Genomic DNA, 24,841 nt, shown 5'->3' on the forward strand with positions numbered 1-24,841 from the left:
ACAAATAAAAGCCTGCAAATCCAGTTTACTTCCAGTTTGACTGCTAGAACTCAAGGGTACTGCGACTGACTGACCGACCTTGCAATCTTTGTACGGAGGTGTTAATATCACGCTACTGTCAGTTAGTTAGTTAGTAATTATCAGCCAGTGAAGATCTATTTACAGCAACAGTGTTAACAACAGTGAGATGAGAGTAGAAATAAACATGAATGATTCCTGTCTTCTCACCTCCATCTCAGTTGTATAGAGCATTTTAAACTGCAATAGAGGAAGCAATGGTTTGTGTCTAAGAATGATGCCATCATGTCTTTCAATCACCAGCCATCTTTACACGGCCACTTGCTAAGGGCGAGTCAAACGCATTCACAGTCAATCATTCATTCATGTGTAACACAGTGTGGAATTCATGGTAGAGTGCAGCTCAAAGGGATTTACAATATATGTTAAATAACAATAAAAGGAAATTGTAATTTTTGACCTCTCTGAAATTACTTGGCAGACTCTGATCTGCCAACAAAATGTAGGTCTGTGCTATCCTCATTCCATATATGTTGATCAATGATAGTTGATTGGTCCGATTTATTGATCGTGACACGCCCCCAGTAAAATAGTGTTTATACTTTGTGGGCACTTATAGGTATTGCAACATACATATTCATTCCATAGATAATCTATGTGTATCTATGTAGTAGTATCTATGTGTCTCTTAAGCTCTTTCTTGGACGAAAATATCGTATATCATTATTTTCTTAAAGCAATATCGACAGTAAGGGAATTTTAATTTACCCCACCCTAACTATTTCTGCAACCAGCAGCTCCTTCCACTTTGTAACAGTATAGTGGCCTTTAACAGTTTGTCAAACACCTGTTAGCTTACAGCAGTCTGGGTATGATCAGGCTACTCAGCACTGAAGGATATTTAAGGCCTTATAAGGTCCACATTCATAATGTTGGGTTGCTGGTCTGCACCAGCAGCCCTGAATTTCTCCTCAGAGTTAAGAAATATTCTATAATTAATCTTCCATTTTGGATGGTTAACTGCTCATTTTAGTTAAAAATGTGTCAGATTTCAGAATGAAGTGAAAAACTTGACCCTGGAGTTGAGCTCCATAGCAACGGCACTGAGAGAACAGCGTGACTAAGTCCAGTGAAGCTGTCTCACTCAGTGTTATGTTTTACACTAGCATCCGCCTGCAGACATGATGAATGGCTGTTCACTACAAATTGAGGGGGCATGGATTATGCATTATGTAAAAGAGCTTTTAATTATGTACCCTGGACTTCATTAATCCATCTTTATTCTTACCAAATAAAGCACTATAAATACCTACAAACCTTCTACGTAAACAGCTTTCACTGAAAACTTATTTTTCATTTTCAGAAAATAAAAAAAATACATTTTACTCATTAATAACACGTTTTTGGCTAAAATCACACAGAATAGCGCCAAACAAAGGCATTAGTATTCAGTCAAACACCATTTGCCATTTCGGTGTAAGGAGATGGAGAAAGAGTGGCGAAACATTGGTGAAAGAGCACAGATCGAGAGAGAAAGGGAGGGGAGAGTACAGAGGAGAGCAGATTGAGGAAAAAGGGAGCGTGTCAGCTGTAATTAATGGATAAAAGGCTGATCTACCAGTGAGGTGGGACATGTGGAGGAGAGGGGGGAGCCTGGAGCAGCTGAGCAGGCACAACATTAATCATGTAAAGATTCAAAACAGTAAAGTCAAAATTTGCGAAAGTAGAACACAACTTGAGGAGGTCCGACCAATGTTTGTATTTTCTTGTCTTTAAAGAGGAGGAACGATCAAGATGTACATGAAATTAACATGATGTCAATGCATGTGGTGACATTTAGGCCCCATTGTAGCAGACTCTCACTGAGGATCAGAGAAAACAAACTGATCCCTGTAAGAGATGTGTGAGGTTCATAACAATACTGATGATCAAATAATTATCTAAATTAATCACTTAATCACAGCAAAAATGACAATTGGTGACAATTTTCTAAATGTGAGGACTTAAGGAGGAATTTTCTTAATGTGAGGGTTAAGGCAAATTGTGATAAACATATTTCATGTTTTATATAATAATAAATACAATAATGATTTGTTGTATACTGTAGGTCCACAGTAGCAGTCTTCACTCACTTCAAACACTCACTTCTTCCTACATTATTAACTGAAAGTTCAATAGGAATGGCAACAATCAATCACTTTTGTACTACTGCATCAGTTAGGAATTAATCACCTGAAAAATTGCACTGTCATGTTTGCAAGATCTATAAAGAAATCTTTGCCCCTACTGTGGCAAATAGGAAGCTTGTCAGGAACTTTATCAAGGGCAGCTCAGGTCTGCAGCTTTAGAACAACAATAAGCAAGAGTGGGCTCTAAAACAACATGAAAGCACAGTACACAAACAAAGCTAAGCCCTGCACACGCGGATCTTGGCCAGCTTTTAGCTACTGAGGGAACAGAAGAAACAAAGTCCAATAAAAAGGATACAGTAGTTTCAGAGAAAAAAGATGGTGCTTGCTGCAAACAAACTGAAATGACAGAGGAGAAATAGAAAAACAAAGGGCTTGGGAAAAAAACTAAGTATGAGGTGGGGAAAGAGTGAGAAATAGGAGACAGTGACGAAAAGCATAAGGGAGAAAGCTGCCAACAGAGACCGATATAGAGAGAGGCTTTGGCCCTGCTGGGTTATGGTCCATTTACAGTAGCGCTTGTTGGGCTCCTCCTCCTCCTTTTGCTCTTCTCCTAGACCAACAACGGCCACAGAAAGAACAAGGAAGAATGTGTCTTTTTGGAGCCAGGGGACTGAAGACTGGCCAGAAGACTGGGACCACTGGCTGGGACACTGTATGTGTGTGTACTGTATGTAAGTTTTATGAAATGTATAATCATATCTAAGTATATATATATATACACATACACACACATGATTACATATTGTACATACATTATGATATGCATATGATATTCATGGTTAGACCATTTTTCAGTGCTTCCATTACAGTGCATGTAGATCCAAGCCCTGGATACAGTAGTTTCAGAAAAAAACTACCATTACCATGAGTAAAACTACACCAAATTGTGACAATAGTTTAGGCTAGCCTTATCCTATATTAAGCCATACTTTTATTTTTATTAAATTCATTAATTTTCCATTTCAACACACTCACACAAACGACACTGCTGTTGACCCTGACTGCAGTCACACTTTGCTGCTGTTAAGACCTACTTGGCAGATGGCAATCCTGGCAGCGAGGTGATCCTGCGGCAGGTGAAATAGTATTCAGCTCATTGTCACGAAGCAAGCAACCATCATTTCTATGCGTATACAAGTAACATTAATGCTAAGCTAGATGTTTTAAAATATTGTATGTCAGTGTCAGCAAGTGGCAGTAAATGCATATAGCATACCTAATATCAGCATCACTGTGAAAATACATGTGATCATTAATCTCAAGAGCTGCGATTTCCCACACAAGTCCTGTGATCCACTCCTCAGACAAAGTTGAATCCACATGATCTATACAAAAGGAAAATGTACTTTCTTGTGTCTTATTGATTCGTTTTCATTAACCGTGATGAACTGACATATACTGATAAGAGGCACAACTAAACAGTGTTTCTAATGTACATGCATAATAATACATACTATGTACTACATAATACTTAAAACGTTGCTTTAGTATGCATGTGATAGAAAAAAATCAGGTTGCCTAACATTGCTTTATTTACCATAGAAGAGACTTAGACAGCTGACTTAAGCATGCTTTAACATTGTTTATTAAGCCGCATTAGAGAGGAAATCAAAACTGCATGCTAGAGTTGAATTAGTTGAAGTCTTTGAGAACAGACAAAAGCATAAAGTGTAAGCATAATTATTAAGTGACACAGATAAGTACATTTTAATAATATCTAACGAGCAAACAAGAAATCGTTATGGATATTTCCTGATTGTATAATGAAAAAACAAGAATGTTGAGTTAAGTGCCCTCTGTCTTAGTGAAACAGCAACAGACGCACTGCGGTCTGTTCTGCGGCCGACGGCAGTCAAATAAACAGCTGCAGTCTCTGCTCTGGACATCAACTTATCAGAGTGTGAAAAACACAAGTAGTGTGATTAGAGCCCACTGTAAGAGATGTTAAGGGCCTATATGAGTAACTTTGGTCTGACTGCAAAATTACACCAATGAACCTCATTCATCTTTATTTTATTTCATTTTGTCCAGGTTAATTAAACTTACATCTCATTAATCAACTTTAGTCAATAACCAGGACTTTGCTACACCTGTTATTCTATTTAATGTGACTTTAAATTTACACTGAACTTATCTATTAAACAAGCTGAGTACTCACTGACATACATTGAGCCTTTACTGTAATTATAGTCTATAACTCACTACAAGCCTAATTAAAGTCAACGTACACAATCAAACCACAAATGTTTATTTATGATCCATGTAACCTTTTGTACTAAAGGGTGCCACCCAAGATTAATAACAGCCATGTGTGGTGCATTCAAGGTATTCTTGACAGGCTGACGCCAGACCTCCAGAAATCTGCTGCTGGAGTCTGCTTGAATACATCTGTGAAAGTTGTTACATAACTCTGCTGGCTGGCTTACAAGCATGAGCAAACAGACACGAAAAACCAGATATGGAGGAGCTGAAGATACCTGTGAACTAACTCTAAACAGATGCAGCCAATCGACGCATTAATTGATGTGTTTCAGTCATGACAGATTAAACAGAGTTTGCTTACATTTATGTGAATGTGTACCTATTTCCAAACAGATTCCTTCAGGTTGTTGCTTTCTGTTACAGATGCATGGCAGTAAGACGAGAGGAGATCAGACCTAAGCCTTTAAGTTCAGGAAGCTGATGAAACAGTGAGCTCAGTTAGGTCCCACTGTAAGCAGGCATGCTGCTTGTGCAGAATTACAATCACACTAATGCCGTGCACTTTTGCAGCACATATTGGCATGCATGGTACAACTGCAAACTGCCTTCTGAACATTCAAGTGCCAATAAGACCATACCCTTCTTAAGAGTGGATCAAATCCCCAGCTTTGTCTTAACTGTAAGCAATTGTGCTACAAAATAACCTGGTTCTTGCAGTTTCCGGTTGGAACTAATACAATGCAACTGATTTACAGTGAAATAAAATTACACGCAACTTACGTCTTTCCCGCAAAGTGATTAAGGGTCAACGGCTATGGGCTACCGAAGGTAACCAGTTCCTGTCCACGTGTTGGAGGCATGAAATTCTTCCTGTTGCTATCACCACTTCAAAGTAGCTTAGGATATACGGTACTTACTCTCATTGAAACTGTTAACACAACAGCTTCTACTTCACTGTTTGTTTGTTGGAACAACGATTGTACCAATAAATAGCAAATACAACATTTTAATAAAACAAAACATATCAACAAGGAAATTGGGCCGATTTACTCTCTGTATCTGACCTAAAAATATCCCATTTTAAGTTAAGCCCTACTTTAAAGTCTTCTACAGTACAACATTCTCTCACACAAGCCTGCCCTGTTCTTATAGCATACGATTAAGGGAAGGAAGCAAAAAGCACAAGGTGAGAAGATTGTCCATACCTTAAGTTGCAGTAAATGTTAAGCGGCTGATTTACTGTCAGCAATCAGTGAACTGGTTCAGCATGTTTGACAGAAATAATTTATGAGTGGCAAATGAAGTAGTTCACTGTGGTCTCGCTGCCTCCTGCAGAGCTTCAAACTCTTATTTCCAAATCTGTTTTGACCAAGTTATGCTCACCTCTTAATTAACAACTACATTACTGAGGATCAGTACTGCGATATAGGCAAGGACATGAGAACTATTCTCTACTATTGACTGTTAGCAATGGAGGATTGATGGTGCAACGTCTGAACTGAGCAGAGTGAAACAGAGACAATGACTGCAATGAAGCAGAGAGATACTTGAAGAGGTAAAAGAGACATAAAAGAGACATCAAAGAAGGAAGAGAGAGTGTAAGGAGGAAAAGAAAGAGGGTAAGGTGTGTGGGTGGTGTTGGTTACACAGTCCTACACTTTTTTTCATTACTCTGAGTTTCTAACAAGCACAGAATTAACATATTCATAGGTCCAGGTCAGGGTAGAAGCGGAGGAAGTGGTAGGTACGTAACTCTTACACAAGGGGCCATCACTCTAAAATAATCTACCTACATCTTAGAGTAGAATGTTGGTGACATTTAGAGCTACAGTCAGTGCGAACCAGGGCTTTAACAAATTGTTATCTTTATTAATTCAAATAAATAATATTTGTTTTATTAAGATATGAAATGTTTGGCTTGTAAAATGTCAAACAATAATGGCAAAGGTCCACCACACATTTAAAGAAATATATTTTTGTCCGACAACCATTTACCAAAACTACAAAGGGTAGGACTAGATAGCATAGTGCAGGGCTATTCAATTGATTTGGAATTGGGGCTGGTTGATGAAAATGATCCAAAATGGGGGGCTGGAAATTAAACAGCATCACATAAATTGATATTGTAAAACACTACAGCGACATAGGAGTGCATATATTGTCTTTTATCAATATAAATAGTATAGGCCTCAAAGTGCAACAGCATAACTTCTGATCAAAACAAGTAATAATAGGCCAACTCAAAGTGCAACAACCTTGTCAAAAACAATTAACATCAGAGGATTTCACTGAACATTCACTACTACTGTACTGTACATCTTGAGGCTCTTGTACTTTACTTGAGGATTTTCTTTACATGCTACTTTATACTTCTACTCCACTACAAATCAGTGGGAAGTATTCTACTTTTCACTCCACAACATATATCTGATTACTTCAGTTACTAGTTACTTTACCTGGCTTACAAGCACTTCTGAAAAATTAATTTATTCATCAGAAACTTGACTGACAAAAATCAACGTAACATAAATGCAGTTGTGAGTATTTTTTTACAGTTCAGTGGGAAAGTGGTGTTGAAGTTAGCATGATTTTTCTTTAAATGCCTCATCAAGTTAAACCAATGTATATCGGTGTGTCCACCGATATACATTGGTTGCAGAGTAAACACAGGCTTCACGGTGAAAGTTATGAATAAAAACTTCTCTGTCCATTTGTTGGTGAATTGCCGGTATTCTGTGTCAACCTTTGCGGAGCGTTGTGGTTGCGCATCTCCAGGCAGCGCGTGGAGCAAGTTGCGAGTCACTCACATCACATAGGCTTCTACTTAATTAATTACCATCTTAATTAATCAAATAAGCATGATAACATTTGCTATTTAATTTTAAAAGAAGAGCCAATGGGAAAGTCTGATATTTGTTCATAAACTATTGGTTATTACAGTGCAACCTGATGGTGCAATTAATGTCAGCATCAATTTTCATTCTAATCCATGGCCGGTCCAGAGCATTACAAAAGATTTTCAGGTTGATTGTCATGGGAACCATGAAAGTCTGTTTGTGGCAATCAATCAAGTGGATGTTAAGATATTTCACTGAATACATGAAAACGTTGACCTGCTGGTTTGACCAAGATTCAAAATGCACAGCAATTCCTTCATTAGGTGCTGAGATGTTTCATTCTGGGCCAAAGTAATGGGCCAACCGCCACCAGACAGCCAGACAGACAGACATTGACATCCCTAGATCCCGTTTTCAATTTACAATAACATTCTATTTTGTCCTAAGTGATTTAAATAAAACTGAGCTGGTGCGAAATTACGATAAAACAGGAGCTCTGACAGAATAATTCCAAAGCTTCTCAATGGTTTATCTTGCTTAGAAAGACCAGCTCTGACCTCAGCGACACTGTGTGCAGTATCAGGGGCAACCCTAACCTTAACAACAACAACTTAAAAGAGGCACAAGCTTTAAAGCCAAGATCGTTATCCTCATATTTGAATTACGGCCAACTCATGTCAATAAATAAGCAATGGATATAAAATTGGCTGGCGGACTGCTTCTTCAACCACTCAGATCTATTTCCAAAATTGCTTTGGCAAGTCAGAAATTGGCACACTGTAACTTACAGCAACACATTATCTCAAGCTAAAGCGCATTTAAAAATAGTACTTTGGCCTTAGCACTAGCTGTGCTGAAAAAAGACATGCTCCAGACACAGAGGGGTTTCTATTTTAAAGAATGACCACATGGTGGCTGTGAGGTGGGTCAATATTCTAAGACAAATAAACAACTCAAAGTACTTTTACTTTAGTCGATGCAGGGATTGAAAAGCTCTTCAAGGAAAATATTTCTATAGTTATTATATCAATTGTCCCGAATAAGAGCTCTACTGTTGTTGTTAGGTGAAGTGATGTGTCATTTTGCTTAAACTGAATTGATCCAAACTCTGGTGGTAAGATAAAAAGAATAAGAGAAAAAGAATAAGATAAGAGAAAAATAAACAGACAGATAGAGAGAAAGGTTTAGACAGAGAGGTCTACGACCGTATCACCCCTGAAGCTCACCTCATGTGTCCTGCACATACAACAGTGATAAACACAGCCACCAACCAGCCTGTCAACCAGCTGCTTGCTAAGTCAGGATGATAAACACAGTCTACAACTGTTCTACCTCAGGCAGTGTTGATACCGATGCATGCTGGACCAGCATGACACACCAATCCAGATAAATGGAGCAACACAAACTGGACGCCAACATTGCTTTAATCTGTCTGTGTTCTCTTAAAATACCTTCTTTTGTAAACAGTATCTGTTGTACACCTTCATTTTGTAGTCTTTAGATATATTTTTCTATTAAACATGTTCTTTATTTTGCTGTAATTTAATAGGGGTGTCACAATTTCAATTCAAAATAAAAAAAAATTGAAATCAAAAGCCAGATTGGCAATTTAAATAAATTATTTGATACATTCCCAAAAAAAACATGGCATCCATATCACACTTGATACCATGCAGCCTATCTTTCTAAATAAGAATTTGAAAATGGAAATGACAGTTTTTAGGGTATAAAACAAACGACCTGTTGATCTTCACAAAATCAAGACTCAATAGTCTAACAATGGCACAGCAGTTTAAATCAAAAAATGGACATGTAGGATGTCCTTAAAATTGAAAGTTAAACTGACTTGTGGGTTTGGAGAATCGTGACACCCCTACTATTTATATACAGTAGCTGCAGCCAGGATCAAATAGACACTGTCATGTACACGCACTGGAGGAGCATGACGCATTCAAAACTGGGGAAATGAGAAAGAAAGTACTTTCACAGCAAACCATAACATCTCAAGTGCTTTCCAATGTTGACAGTGCAAAATAAATGTAGATTAGATGTCCGCCACAACCAGTGTTAGATTTTGAATAGACTGCTCAGTGGGTGTACAGCAATGGCCTGGGCAAGCCCATTTAGTTGAATTAATCAAGACCTTAGTGATGACGAATTCAAGCTGTTCTCATACCAGGCATACTTTGAATTTTCTGGTAAAGTCATTGTGTAATATGTAGCTCTGACAGTTCGAGTTGACAAAGCTGAACAGACCCTGTCATCAGCTTGAAATAGCTGATCGTATATTTCAAAAATGGAGCTTGATATAAGTGTGCAGCAGTAGCTAAGCCAACATACAACAAGAAGTGGGTCACCTAGGACTATAGAGGCTGGCCCTGTAATGAATCCCCTAAATGGTGTTTTGACCTAGGCAAAATGAGGCCATTATCAAAGTTTCCCTCAAAGTAGGTGTCAGGGATCACAAGATTACACAAGGTGTAGGTCTGAATGACAGCTTTGAGGGGGGAATGTTTGCCTCCACATGTACAGTAACCTTGGTCAGGTAAATCATTCATCGGTCTATGGCACAAGGTCCTCTGTGCTGTACACATGCAGCAATGAGAGCTGCAAATGCATACTGAGGATTTTTACCATGTGTACGTGGGTGTATATCTACAGATGCTCAGGCAAAAGCAAATCTGATGCAGATTTGGACTGATGCAATAAAATGCATTTCTGTTAATCATTATACAAAGAAAATACATTACATTTTTATTTAGACAAACTTGTCAGCATAACAATCCACCTACTTTCACATCACTAGCAGTCTTCAAGGACAAGTGTCATCTTACACTAGCTGACAAAGCTCTTAAAGGCTGCTCAATAACAAATATTAAATAAATACATATTAAATATAAATAGCCCCTAGAAGTCATTACGTGACCACTTGTTGGGGCTTTGCCATATGTAATGAGGTTACGATGTTGAATGACCAATGATGTTACTATTATTTTTCATGTCAGACAATTTCTAAAAGTGTTGTTATTGATGTTTGTATTGTTCTAATCTTTATTTTTAAAATGCTGCCTTCTTCCTATGGTAATTTTCTCCCTGTGGTATTTTCCTGGGTAACAGTATCAACTTTGAAATTCTAGTATCGGGACAACCCTAGTACCAAGGACCACATTTCTTTTATTACTCTGTAGAGACCAAAGACTCCACCTTTTCCAACCCTGGCTTTCAAAAAATGGCATTGAGGAAGTATTTCTTTCATTTCAGGCTGATTGGAAATTCCAAACACAAACTCTACACTGAATTATATTGATCTCCATGCTTCAAAAGCTGGCAGGTCAGTGATACTGGTCATTAGCTGTAACTAAATGACACTAAGCAAATCAAAAGAACTGTAGCTCTGGGACTGCTGAAAGGGGGGCTTGAACCTATGGCCTCCTGCTGACAGTCTCCTTAGTTACTCTGCCACCCCACTGACACTGATCAGGTGGTGGGAAAACTTCTACACTCTTGTCTCTTGAAAAATAACCCAGTAGAGGAGCTAAAGAATCACATATTCTCTATTCACTACACTTGTACGGACTATTACTCAATCTACAGGGGTTAAAGCAAGAAACTGTGTGAGCCTGAAATATCACTAAAATATTGTTTGTAATTTGCACTGAATGTTTACCATGCAAAATCATAAATAACAGACAAACTGAGAATCCAAATTCCCTTTTAAAGTATCCTACTTCTGTTTGCGAGGAAGATTAACAGATGAATTTATAGTGATCTCCGAACCCTGGCACTCAAACCCAGGCACACCCAGACTACTTTTCCTTTTGTCCAATCAGGAACCTTCAGAAAGCAAAGGATATGTGGACAGAACGACGTGTGTATTCCTTAAACAGATTAAAGGCCTTTCCCTCTTTGCTACTCGGAAAGGAGGGATTAAAGACGACCGCATCTGTGATAGACAAGTGAAGAAGAAGCAGAAACTAGGGTTGGCACTAGGTTAACCAAACAAATCTAGGCCGACTGAAATTGTACCAACTCTTCCAATCGATTGGTCGATGAGGAAATAAAATCATCACATTATCTCTAGATTAACTTAACTGATCAAAATGCACTGAGAGCACTCTACCTGGTAGAGTTCTGTGTCCACCAAGGTGTTTTGAACTGGAGGCAGTGTTTTTATTGTTGGTTTTTTTCTATTTGAAATGGGATAAACTGTGCACTCGTCACTGTTGTGTAGGATGATTGGGACAAATAGGCTACCACAAAGAACAACTTCCTATATGTACAAGTGCTAAAAAAAGTACGGTGGATAAATTAACAAGGAAACAAAGGGGAGATCGAAGCTTTCTTTTTTAGAGTTGGTGGTGGATGGTATAGCTAACCACCTCCACTAACCAGTTTCCTGGGGAAAACCCTGAGATGTGTCGCACTGATTCTTTTTTTTATGCATATTTCCGCCAACATTTTGTTTTAGATTTTCTGCTACGAATAGAATTTCCCAAAGAAAAAAAAATCCATTGCTTGTTACAAATCTTCAGTTTTAAACATTAAAACTATTAAAGAAAGGTAACACTCCAGAAAGCAAAAAAACGAATATAGCTGCCATATGGATCACTTATGAGCTGTTTAATTAGAACTGGTTAGAAATGACGGTATGTATGTGATTTCTGGTAAATACGCAAATGAGACAAGATTTACAAGTAAAACACCCACACAATAATAAAAACAACAATATCTGTGAAAATTTAAAAAACATGTATACTTTTTTCAACCCAGAATGGTACTTCGTCCAAAGAGGGCAGCAGCCAAAGCCATTCTAGTCGCTAGACACTGCACTTCCTGTTTCCTGATAGAGTTGTTGCCAAACATAACAAGCACAATCCTCTGTTCATGAAGTAGAGTGAGTCAGTTCAATCAGGGCTATACTTTTATGCCCACTTCTGACAGTTTATGCATCGAATTTCATGTGAACATAGCTGAAGAAGCATTGGAGGGGAAGAAATAGACTGCCTCCATCACATGGTTAATTTCTGGTCCAATCGCTTCAAGCAGAGCTAGGTTACACTGGTATGTAAGCCATTAATTTTATGGCATAGGGAGAGAGCACTGACAGGAACTTTGAAGCAGAGGCCATCGCATAATTCATCAGACAAGGATGGGTTTAAAAAGAATCCTGCTGGAGTTGTTCTTCAAGGATCTCACAATCTATTCTGAGTACTGATAATGTATATCAAGAAATTACTCCTAGCTAGTTTTGACAATCAACCATAGCTATCACATGATGTGCAATGAGGCATTTGTGTGCCTGCTCATAATGCGCAGTATGTGGGTGTAATGTGTGTATTCGTTACAAACAGCAGATGGAAGTGTGTTGAAACGATACAGAATTTAGGTAAATATAACCACAAGTGTCCTTGAGTGGCAGCTCTGGCAAATTATATTGAATGAGGAAAAACTTTAGAGGATTTTGTCTTCTCTCACAACATGAAGAAATTCAGTTTATGTTTCCTTTTAAAATCAGCATTGACGAGAACATATACAGCCACCTGTTACGTGACCAAAGCCCCATACTTGAGCTTACTCTTTGACGACTGAGCAAATTTCATCTGAATCCCGAAAACCTTAATATTAAACTACAGGATACTGTGAATTGCATACTATTATGCAGTAGTAAAGACATCGTTCATAAAAGGAAAAGACAAGGACCAAGGCAGCTCTGTAACGGCAAAAACGATTCAATTTACATTTCTACAACTTCCTTTTTTTTTTAATATTCTGTCACTTGCGACTTTTGGACTAGTTGTTAACCTTTTCCAGGTTCTCAACAAGTGACGTGGTAATAACTGCTCAGTGCGTCCAGAAAATACTACTGTTTATTTACACAAATGTATGTTGAACAATTGTATACATCATGAGTTTGTAATGCAGAGTATATGATTTCAGATGCAACCTTTGGATTTGGTTGAAAGCTCTAGAAAAAAAAGCTACTGCATTACATTAAGAAGAAAAAACAACTTCTCTTTTCAGGTCAGAAATGAACTCTTACGTTAAACAAATAAGACAACTCAACTAATAGACAAGACAGATGTCCTGTGGTCAGTACGGGCCAAATAGAAGAAGAAGAAGAAGAAGAATTACTTTATTTATCCCGCATGGGGAAATTGAATTTTTTCACTCTTATTATTATACATGTTACACACACAGGCCCGAAATACACACATGCACAAACAGGACCTATACATGCAATTAAGGAGAGATGTTAGAGCGAGGGGGCTGCCAGTGACCAGCGCCCCGATCAGTTGGGGGTTCGGTGCCTTGCTCAACAGCACCTCGGCAGTGCCCAGGAGATGAACTGGCACCTCTCCAGCCACCAGTCCACGCCGAATAATGTATATTCAACCTGGTATGAGTCTGTTGTGTAGCCTTCTTTGGGCTATGTGATTTTAAACCCATCATGAAGAAAGAGAATTATAGTAAAAGGACAATTTCTTAATAACACTTTATATCTCAGCTTCAGAAGGAAAGCTTTTGAAAAGTAGTATTTATTGTATGGCTATTGTGCATAAATGTGTCTCTTTAATTTTCCTTATTTTGCAGTGAATAAAAAGAGCTTTGTCCTGCAAAAAGAGGTTAAATCAGTCATGTGGCCTGCTACATAAGCCTTGGGTATGTTTGAGACACCTAACACTAGCGTAAACATACCAACAGTGACCAAAACAGCCTTAAAAAAGAAACAGCTTGGCTGCTAAGAGGCCTAGCCCTCCTTTGACTGTCTGCACTACAGTGACCCCAAACAAAGCCTACATCAAAGACTCTGTACAGTAAAGCTCTAGAGAGAGAGAGCAACCAAGGCAGACAGAGGGAAGAAGGGTGACGAGACAGTGAATGAAAGAGCATCTTGTGGGGAAACACGTCTTGGCTGATGATCAGAGCTGACACACCCGCAGTGACTTCAGGCTGCATGTATAAAACCTCTTTATGGAGAGATGGAATCAGTTTGATCTTTCAGTTCCACAATGATGACCAAGTTAGAATCACAGCTTTTAGAAAATCTAACTTCACACACAGGGGACATCAATAGATTCCAAAACTTTCCAGAAAGTCAGAATTGGCTTCAGAGTAAGATTTCGATATCACGCATTACAGTGCCCGCCTCCACACAGAGTAATGCAAGGCATCACAGCAAATTTCCTCAAACTTGTGTCCCACATGAACATGTAAGGCCAGTCTGGCTAATCCTGAGAACAACATGTGAACAGAGTGTTTGCAACTGATGAAAATATGATCGGGGAAAAATGGAAAGTGGTAAATTAAAAGTAAGAGGTGAAAGGCAAAGAGCAGTGAAATGTAGCCTTGCATACAGCAAAGGTTATCAGTAAGCCTATTAAGCAACATGAACTCAAACAAACAATGTGGATTGAGGTTGGCATAATCTTAGAGATTACAGATTCGGGAAACTGAGTCAACAGACATGAGTCTGACCCAGTTTCGCTTTAGTTTGCTTTATCTGCCTGTTTTGAAATGACTATGAGGGATAATTACAGTAGGACTTGACATTCACAGTATGCAGCTTATATAATGTTTATGCATGGTATGTTCAAATTATGACAAAAGCAGTGTTATCTATATGCTGTGGAACTATGTAAGATAATGGAAATGAAAAGGACTGACTTTGTATCACAATATAGTACATGAAAAATAACATGCAGCTTAATAAACAAGTTGATGCCCAGTGCAATAAACTGTGTTTCACTGTTATTCATTGCATATGGCAAAAGTCTTAACAAATTTAAAATAAAACTCTGATAGCTAGATATTGCAATTTGTTTGGAATCATTCAAATGGACAACATACATTTGTAAAATGACATGTTCACAAATGCTGACAGACCATGATTCCATTTAATTAAGTCATCCCATTTTGCTTTAGAGTGTGATCGCTTAAGTAAATTAGTACCCACAGCTAAAAACAAAACCCTAAAATGCAGCTGCAATGCCCGCTAACAACAAAGACTAATCTCACCTAAACTTTCAACAAGCAACAACATGTTAAAACAATGCAACTGTATTTAATCATAATGGTAATCATTTATCAACCAACGCATCATCATTCTTATCGTCATCATTTACTTGCTTATTTATTATTATTTATGGTACAAGCCTAAATACTGCTGAAATCCCTCACTACAACCCATATTTACTGTTCTGCTGTATGGGTTTCTCAATCTGTTAATTGCAGCTAAAAATAAATTGAGGCTCATACGATTTATGTTTTTTTTTTTCTCCAAATGGTTTATCATTTTACTTCGCCACATAAATATCTTTAAAATATGATGTTTTGCAAATCTAAATTTGGCCTAAAATGCTGGATCGGGTATGCTAAGATCCAGTATCAAGTAATTTAGTCCCAAAAAAGTAAACCCAAACAAAACTTTAAAAGTAGTTTCACCTGATAAAACCACCATTTTCCCAGAAACTAATTCTTCTCGCCACTCTAAATCAGTAGCCTACACACCAAGTTGTGCTGTGCAACCATCAATAAAATACTGTTTATTGATTTCAGGTTTGCTCTGCTAAAAGTGAGTGTAATGTTAGTCCGAGCTATCAAAATGTCAGCAATTTGGCAATATTTTACACTGGAAAAACTGCTATGTGAACAGTATGCAAGGCTTCAGTTTTGGTGGGGTGGCACTATTGTTGCCAGTTTCAGTTAGTGATGCACTTTGATGCTGTCACTGTATTGTGGCTGCACAAGTGCAGGTCTCATAATCGTGTCTGGAAGGAGAAATGGTATCAGAACATCTCTAAAATGTAGATGACCTTATTTTACACTTAGAACTTGTTGCAGAATCTTTTGTGGCCTCTTTAATCTGCTGTGCTCATGTAAACATTAGAAGTAGCTCATGTACTAGGAGGCCATCAACACCAGTTTAGGCTTTAATTAAACTGCAGTAGAATAACATCAAACAGGAGCCCTAAATAACTGTGGAAACAATGTAAATAACTGCCAAGTTGTCCTATGCTGAAAAGTTATTTGAAGAGGAGCATTAAGCCCTTTGAACCAACACATCTTTACAAATCAACAGCAAACCCCAGTCTAGCAGAACACAATACTATTAATGACGATGCACTGGCAACATATACTAATTCAGCATTCAACATTATTTAATATAACAAATTAAAAACTTCAAACAAAAGTACAATTTTCATGTTTTAAAAAAAAAGATTGGTATGTGTGTGGGTGTCAATGCAAGTATCTGCAGCACACTTCTAACATGTAACATATGTGTGTTTGCATGTCTACTGCTTTTGTATGCCTGTGTGAAATATCTAAAATAAAGCTCTGCAGGGGCACATCAGGGATGAGAAGGTCAGAAGAAAAAAGTAACTGAGTGATGGTTTAAGCAGAGAGAGGCAGCAGCTCACTAGAGCAGTTCTGTACACGTGGCCCTCCAACATCCCTGTGTACACACAGACACACAGACACAGTCTGTCTTGCTCTGACACATACTGACGCATACAGCACAGCAACAGAGGTGAGTTTAAATCAATGTTTTAACCCTTTACTATACATCTGTATGACTCACATTGTAAGATGAAAAGATAAATATGCGTAATTACATAAAGCTATGTACTGTCACTTGCTTCATGTAAAAAAAGATGTGCTGCTGCATACAAAAAAATAATAATAAATGAAGCACAAGTAAATATATTTAACTTTAGGCTAACGTTAAGATGTGTTAAGGTGAACCAGGTCCTCAGGAAGCGCAACCAGCTTTGAAGACAATTAGACGTAGTGGCCAAATGGGGATTACAAGTACCGTGTCTGTGACGTGATGCCAAGGAGCCCAAAAATACCTTTTTCCCATAGTCTTACATGGTGAAAGAGACAATTATAAATCCATGGATGATTTTTTTTTTCTCAATGTCACAACCCCGTGAAACGATCACTATCTACTACTACTAATTTGATTCATACGGTCCAATAACATTTGGAAAGTCTAGAAGAGGTGCACGATTAAATCATTTAATCCCCATTGAAGCTAGCAGGATCTACAGTAAACCCCACAGTCTGCATCTGAAACAGCCACAAATTCAGTTTTATACAAAGCTGAAACAATTAGTATTCCAATCAATTATAACATGAAAAAAAATTCATCTGCAATTATTAGTTCTTTTTCAAGAAAAGATTAAATAAAAGTGATCATTAGTTACACCTTTAGTATTAATCAATAACATTTTATTTTGAAGTCAATCTTCAACCTAATGAAACATTGTGTCTAAATTAATCAACTTGTGTGTACCAATGATTGAGTCATTTTCAAGTAGTCTCATTTAGAGGGGTATTAAACAATTGGTTAATCTGTTGATCCCTTTAATGATTTGTGCAGCATGATCATTTCAGAGAAGATGATCATTTAAGAGATGAGAATACCTGATTTTTGCCAAACTACGCATGTTTGTCGGCCCACAAGTCGGTTTGTTTTTGTCATTTGTTTGAACTGTATGTTTTTTTGCACAGCACTGCTTAGATTTTGCAGAGCATCAGTGCCTTGCATCACAGTAACACAGTATGGAAGCACACATGTGCTTGTGCAGTGAGCATTGACCTACCAGGAAGAAGCTTGGGGTAAAAGCACTCTGTGGCAAAGCTTCTTGCCATTACAAAATTCAGTTTATAAAACAATGCAGTTTGTTATTTGATTAAATTAACAAGCCTGATCGAAAACGGAAAACCGAATTGTTCTGAGTGTGTGTGTAGATAGTTGAGGTTAGGCAATAACACGAATGGTTGCTAAACCCATTGGTTAAAATGGATTGGGTTTCCGGTGACGGAACCAGGGAAAGGCTAAGGATTCAAACAAGCTGTTAGCGACTAGTGTCTAACAATCATCAGTAACATTAGCGACAGAGCTAAGGAGCTAAAATAATCCGTCCTGCCGTCTAAAATTAAGACATTTATATAACAGGATGATACAAAAACATGTCTGAAAAGTCAACCAGCAACGAGACAGAAACAGTGGCAGCCTGCTATACCAATGCTATTTAATTAGCAATGATAATATGGTGGCACTGCCAAATCACCAGAAACACAAGATAAACAGGACTGTAGCTAAATACATCAGCATGGACCAGATCCCCGTTTACACTGTGGAGAAACCTGACTAACAACAACTTATATATATGTACACAGAAATCACCAAGCTATAAAAATCAATAAATTAAACAGGAGAGTCTGAGTTTGTTTTTACTTTTTTCTTTTTTTTTGCACTACAACAGACAACTTTTTAAAAGTGTTCTTATTGATGTTGTTTGTATTGTTTTAATCTTTTTTTTTTTAAATTCTGCCTTCATTTTTGTAATTTTCTCCCTGTGGTATTGAAAATATCTTCACAACCCTAGGACGTATTGCCCTTTCAGAAGGACATTGCTGACACACTTTATTACCCTGCATTAATAAAACTTCTTGTCATCTTCCCATTCAACCCATGGTGACAAAGAAGCTCATAAAAAAGCAAAGACATTTCTAATTTAAGGTTCTGCTTTCCTATTCAGTTATCAAAGCTGAAGTTAGGTGTGTCCCCACTCTCATTTCCCTCACATTTAACATGACCATACTGCATCCTCACAAAAAGCAATCATGTTTTCTCAATGACTCATTTCCTGTAGGAATTACAGATTTACGCAACTCTGTGATATCTTTATAACAAGCACAATGTTACAGCACAATTTTGGAAAAATACTAGAAGGTGGAGCATGGTCAAATTAGGATGATTTACTGTGTATGAGAAAAGTTTCACAGTTGTGCCCAAAATAACATTGATTTTCAACATCTGATTCTGAACAACCACAAAAAAACTGCTCCGGGTGAACGGAATCACCAAAGCTGCAATACACACAAGATTAGATATTTTTATACACTGCACTATACACTATCACATCTCTATTGATTACATTCACTTCCTCATTCAATAGTATTTCTTTTTACCCTGCCTCCTTGCAACCTGGCAACTAGGTCATCACCTTTCCTATTATCTGCCTCCTCTGAATTTATTCCTATATTTCATTTTCATGGCATTTCTAATATGTGATGTGGATGAATTGGAGGAATGCGTGTCCTGCTGTGTCTGCCTATTGCTGGCGATAAGCACCAGATGCCCTCCACCCCAGGGGTGCTAGCACTTCTCGGACAAAAAAAGTCACAGACAAACATTCAACAACATTCTCCTGAGTACTGTATATTTAGAATAGAATAGAATAAAATAGAAATACTTTATTGATCCCAAGCTGGGAAATTTGAGCAGGCCAATTGAAGTGATGTTTTTGTGATAGTATTACACTGTAAGACTCAGGCTTAAATAATGTGAAATGCACTGACTGCTTTCATTTCCCAAAGGCACGCTCAATGTGTCCTGCAGGGAGCTGAAGTGCCTGATAGATCACTCTGAGCTTGATTTGATTTCAGGAGCATCAACAGAGACCAGATTTTTTTCTGTGGTTAGAGGAGCCGAAGTGAATATATAAATATAAATATAGTTTATAGAGAATAGAAAATAATCCAGTCAAGCAATTGCAACAAACAAATCTCCTCAAAACAAAAAGAGGTATTTAAAGTCCAATTTGGTGTGTTTGGCTTTTAAGGTCATACTGCTAAGAGCTTCTGTTATGACTATCTGACAGACAGATTTTTTTCTGACACAGTGTTTGAGCAGATCCGTTTCTACTTTGAGAAACTTATCACAGCTAAGACTACAGTACAGAATGAATAATCATCAACTGAAATTTGTACATATTTTAACATTTTAAAAGCACAGCAAATACCCAGGTCTGAGCACACAGATACAAAGTCAAGCAGGGCACAAATATAAGCCAACACCAACTCCGCAACAGACACATAAGTAGACAGAGCAAGATAAAATAATCCCGTCAGACCTACCTGGAGAAGCTGAACGCTGCCAAGGCTGCAGCCGAGGGAAGCCCATCATCACCCCTCTGTAACCCGGACAACTCTCCAAACCTGTTCCCCCTGGCCCAGTTCTCCCCCACCAACGGCAGGTTTGGGTACATGCCAAAAGGCTCCTGGTCTTGTAGGCCCACTGTGGAGGACGCGTTGGCTCTGTAGTGGTAGCTCGGTCCTGCACCGACATCCAAAGATGAGGACATTGCAGCTCCTCCATGGAGAGAGCTCATGCTGCTCTGGAGACACTGCGACTGGCAGCTGTCATGCTTCTCCTGTTTCACAACACCGGGAGTACAGATGTGGGGGAAAGAGTCATCAGGATCCTTCTCTTCCTTTATCATGACGCTAGAGAGAAGTGGTGCAGGCTGCTGTTGATGGTGAAGCTGATGTTGCTGGTGCTGTAGAAGGTGGTGCTGCTGCTGCTGGTGCTGATGGTGTATGGGGTGGTGCTGGCCTGTGCCGTTCACATTGGTACAGTTTACTCCATTAACTACAAGAGACTTTGTTTCCCTTAGCAAGCCACTGACAGGGCCCCCGTCACCCCTGCTGTTATGCAGGATGTCATCCAAGTGTGCTACTTCTGAAACCAACTCCAATTCATTAATTTCTGGCAGAGAATTAGGAAGTTCCAGGTCTTGCCAAATCTGGGTATCCTCGATTAGGCGACTGTTGACATCCAAATCACACTGACCAGTGCCTGTGTGTCCGCTGTAAGTTTCCAAGTTTTTATCCATGGAAAAAACGCCCTCCTGCTTGATGTGCTGGGGAAAGAGGTCGGGCAGAGGGAGGTTTCCATGGATGGAGGAGACTGAGGTGCTGATGACGGAGGTGGATGTTCTGTCAAGATCGGAAATACTCTTGTCCTTAGAGTATTTGTCCTCCATGTTGAATACATCAATATCCAGGTGTTGTTTCTGCATTCCGATGATTTTACCCTCCTCCATGTTTGCCCCCTCAAACAGGACATGGTGCTGACCCTCAAAGAGGCCTCCGAGCCCCCCCTGGTCCTTGGTTCCACCCCGTCCATTTGGGGCCAATGCGGGCTGGGGCAGAGGCCTGGGGTCGGGCAGGTGCGTTTCAGACTGGAGCAGTGAACCAGCTGTGTCAACCGTATCTCTGCCTACAGGGGCTCCTGCCTCCCTAAATGTCAGGCTGTCGTCTCGATTACCATTGCACTTCAGTCCACCCTGATCCATTTCTTTATCCTGACAGTACAGTGAGGGGGAGCAAAAGAGTGCACAATACACACAGAGTGAGAGAGAGAGAGAGAGAGAGAGAGAGAGAGAGAGAGAGAGAGAGAGAGAGAGAGGAGAGAGAGAGAGAGAGAGAGAGAGAGAGAGAGAGAGAGAGAGAGGGAGAGGGAGAGAGAAAGAAAAAAAGTTAAGCTATAAAATAGAGTTCATGCTGGAAAAGATAATGCATACACAGTGGCTACATAACTATACATACATACATTAATATTGATCTTTCACAGTTATTTGTGTCTTAAAACATCTACATTAATAATGTGTGCAATTTAAAAGCACAGTGCAAGGCTCACATCTACTACTATCCCTCTGCCTACGCTATCCTCTTATTTTCATTAAGTTCTAATTTTCAAGGGAAACTCTAGGGCGCGGCCTATATAAGTTTTTTTAGGCCAATACTGATACCGATTTTAGAGGGGAGAAAATTCAACAATTACTGATATGGTGGCCAATATGGCAAATTTTTGAGCTGGAATGACAATAGGCCTTTATTATATGGATTTTGCAACGATATGACGGCAAAGGTGCTCAGAAGGCTACTTTCCTAAACAGTTAACTTTAATAGTGAATAGTTAACTATTTCATTATTATACATAAATTAAGGGGTTAAAGCAAGAAGCCAGAAAGGTTATCCAGGAATAAATGTAAAAAAATGTATTGAATTAAATACTATATTAATTTAAAACTGTTCTATTCCTTAAATCAGACATGGTGCAAGAGAACTTTAAACCCTGCACATTTCCAACCAATCCTTGACATGAACATTGAAAAAATAAAGAATAATAAAAAAAGCTAAATAAACATAAATTTCAGTATCAGTCAATTGCTCACCCTAGAGGATTAAATACAAAAATAAATTAACCAGCTATATGACGCCATTTCTAAATCACCCCAAGCATTGTTTTCTGCATTAGACTATAAGTTCTGTACAAAAGGTTTTCATATGAGCGTATAACGGAAAACATCCCGATTCAATAGATACTAATAACTCTGATATATATCTGTCAGGCTCTAGTAATCTCCTCCTCTAACACCCACACTGGAGCAATATGGCAGAGGTACAAATGACACAAACCAAGCTGAGCAAAATCACTACAGGGAAAACAAAGTAAAAAAGACAGCCATTACATAACAAAACTGACCACAATGTTCATGTTATTTCTTTGAACTGTGCCCTCCACTCAACTCAAGAGGTGCTGACATGCCTAGGCATGACTTGTGTAACAGGCAGTCAGTGCCACTGACAATCCCACATACAGCCAAGCATGTGTGCAACAACATCCAACATCTGTCCAAAGAGATTAACCCCTAACGGGCCTCTGGGCATTTGCAGCAGCCACCAATAACTGCCCGTCTCCATTTGCGAGAGACAGTAAATTAACATTTTAGTCAAAATGTCATTAAGGAAATTAGAAATTGAAATAAAATAAAAACAAAATAATCATCATGTGGCAGAAACATCTGTGGGGGAAAAAAGCTGCATGTGACGGCTCTGCAGCTCGCAAATGTTAATCATTAACAAACGATAGCTGCCATTGCTGGAGGGGCAGAAAAGAACTAACTAGGCAATCTGTCTATCTTGTGGCAGTTAGTCAGTGTCTCTAACTAAATATTACAAATACGGCTATACAGGTATACATCGCTCAGAGTGTTCCGAACTTCGTCTGCCATATATATCTGTCAAACAGAAAAGCTATTACCCTAAAATAACAGTTAACAGTTAAAGACGATATGGATCGTTTCCTGAGAATGTCTGATCAAGGCGATGAAGCCGATTGGTTCTGTTCTATCAGTTTTCTTGCCTCAAGCAGCGGTCGTGACATTCTTTCTAGAAGTCACGACTCTATATCTTATACAGCACATATAAGATATAGCCTACATGGTGATATGCAGCAGCTGACGGCACCTTTAGCACATTTACTGCTGTCCCGTGGTGTCAAAAGTGGGGTCCGGAGACTCGTGGGGTCTTGTAAAGCTCTCGGTAATTTCTTGACAAAAATGAGAAATTATTTTTACATTTCTATCGCACTCCCTGGTGGAGAATCAAAAGGGAAAAAAATTGCCCATAGGTTTCACCACTTTCCCCCCGCCCACAGCAGTATAGGCGGCTCTGTCTACTAACCACTACTCCATATTAGCCTATGGAACATTCTCGCATTGAGGTTGCGGGTGTAGTGCATTTTAGAGAAGGTAACGAAGATACGAGAGTATATGAAAGTTTAAAAAGTTTGGGGTTTCCTGACTGTACTTTCCCCCACCGAACAGCGCAGCGCATAATCAACAACATTAGTGCAACCTGTTGGCTGCGATGGGAAATTGCACTGATCACACGCCTACAGCAGGAGAGACTGATAAGATGTGGTTCCGTTGAAGTCCGTGCAACGTTTTCGCTTTCTTGCACAAAAATAACACTGATCATCCGAGCGCTCGTGGCGAGATTGACTGCGCGTCGCTGGGCTGTCAGTGCGCCTACGACGCAGCACCCGAGGACTCTCATCGTCGGCCTAGTCGGGGGGGGTGGGGGTGGGGGGGTCTCAATATTTCTCCATCGTTATAATGAGAACACAAGCGCTTGCATTGTAAACACACATACCTGTAGTGACAGAAGGATGCACCGGTTAGGTCATCTCCCGCGTGTCCAAGTTTGGGGAAATTGTGAGGGAAAAAACGCAATGTCCACACAGTCAAGCTCTCGAATAAAACCCTTTCCTTGCAGTAACGTTGCGTGGTGAAATGTCACCTGGATTTGTTGCCGACGCCTTCCCCGGACGGCAGAAAAACATCGTCCGCAATAAACTATTTTATAACTAAAGTCAACAACGTCGCTGACCTAGCTGGAGCTGGCGAGATCCACCGTGTGCGCCGATCTGTCGATAACTTTTAACGCACGTCGTCCGGTGGGGGGGAAAAAAGTGATCGGTCACTCATTCGGTTGCCATTTCAGGATAATTCCCTGACGAATCCACAGTTCTGCGGCGCGATGTTCTGCTCTTACGCCATTAAAGCCGTGAATAGCCCACATTAAAGTTATATAATACAACCGTGCTGCCCTGGCGCACTCAACTGCAAACTCAGGCAGGGCAGGGCGGACAGTTAGTGAAACGATGTCAAGCTAAATGAAATAAGTGCGGCGTTTCTGCCCTGTCCTTCAGTATAAAAGCTTGTTGTTGCAACTGTCAGAGTGGTAGTGATGTTACATATAGGCAAAATAAGCGGTCGGAGCTGTCTTAAAGGAGATACATTTACCATAATGACAATTGTTTTTGTAAATACAGGTGGTATGATTTAGTTTTTTTATTCAGTTCTGTTTTAGAGCCAGATTTTTTTGCTTTATTTTAAGGCAGATTAAATCAGCTTCCTGTCACCTTCTGCCAATCCGTGGTAGCATGAC

At 39.1% G+C, this 24,841-nt stretch overlaps 1 protein-coding gene across 1 annotated transcript in view; it reads right to left on the reverse strand.

Annotated features, from left to right (window-relative positions):
• Positions 1–24,508, reverse strand: part of LOC310956556 (glucocorticoid receptor-like) — a 62,032-nt gene extending 37,524 nt beyond the window's left edge. Inside the window, exons 1-2 of the mRNA XM_083926829.1 lie at positions 24,044–24,508; positions 20,180–21,408 (exon numbers count right to left, since the gene is read on the reverse strand). Of these exons, the coding sequence (XP_083782955.1) occupies positions 20,180–21,399 (1,220 nt within the window). The 5' untranslated portion in view covers positions 21,400–21,408; positions 24,044–24,508. The remainder of the gene's footprint in view (positions 1–20,179; positions 21,409–24,043) is intronic.
• Between the last annotated feature and the right edge of the window lie 333 nt (positions 24,509–24,841).

Source organism: Echiichthys vipera (genome assembly GCF_963691815.1).
Source record: "Echiichthys vipera genome assembly, chromosome: 14".
NCBI lineage: Eukaryota > Metazoa > Chordata > Actinopteri > Perciformes > Trachinidae > Echiichthys > Echiichthys vipera.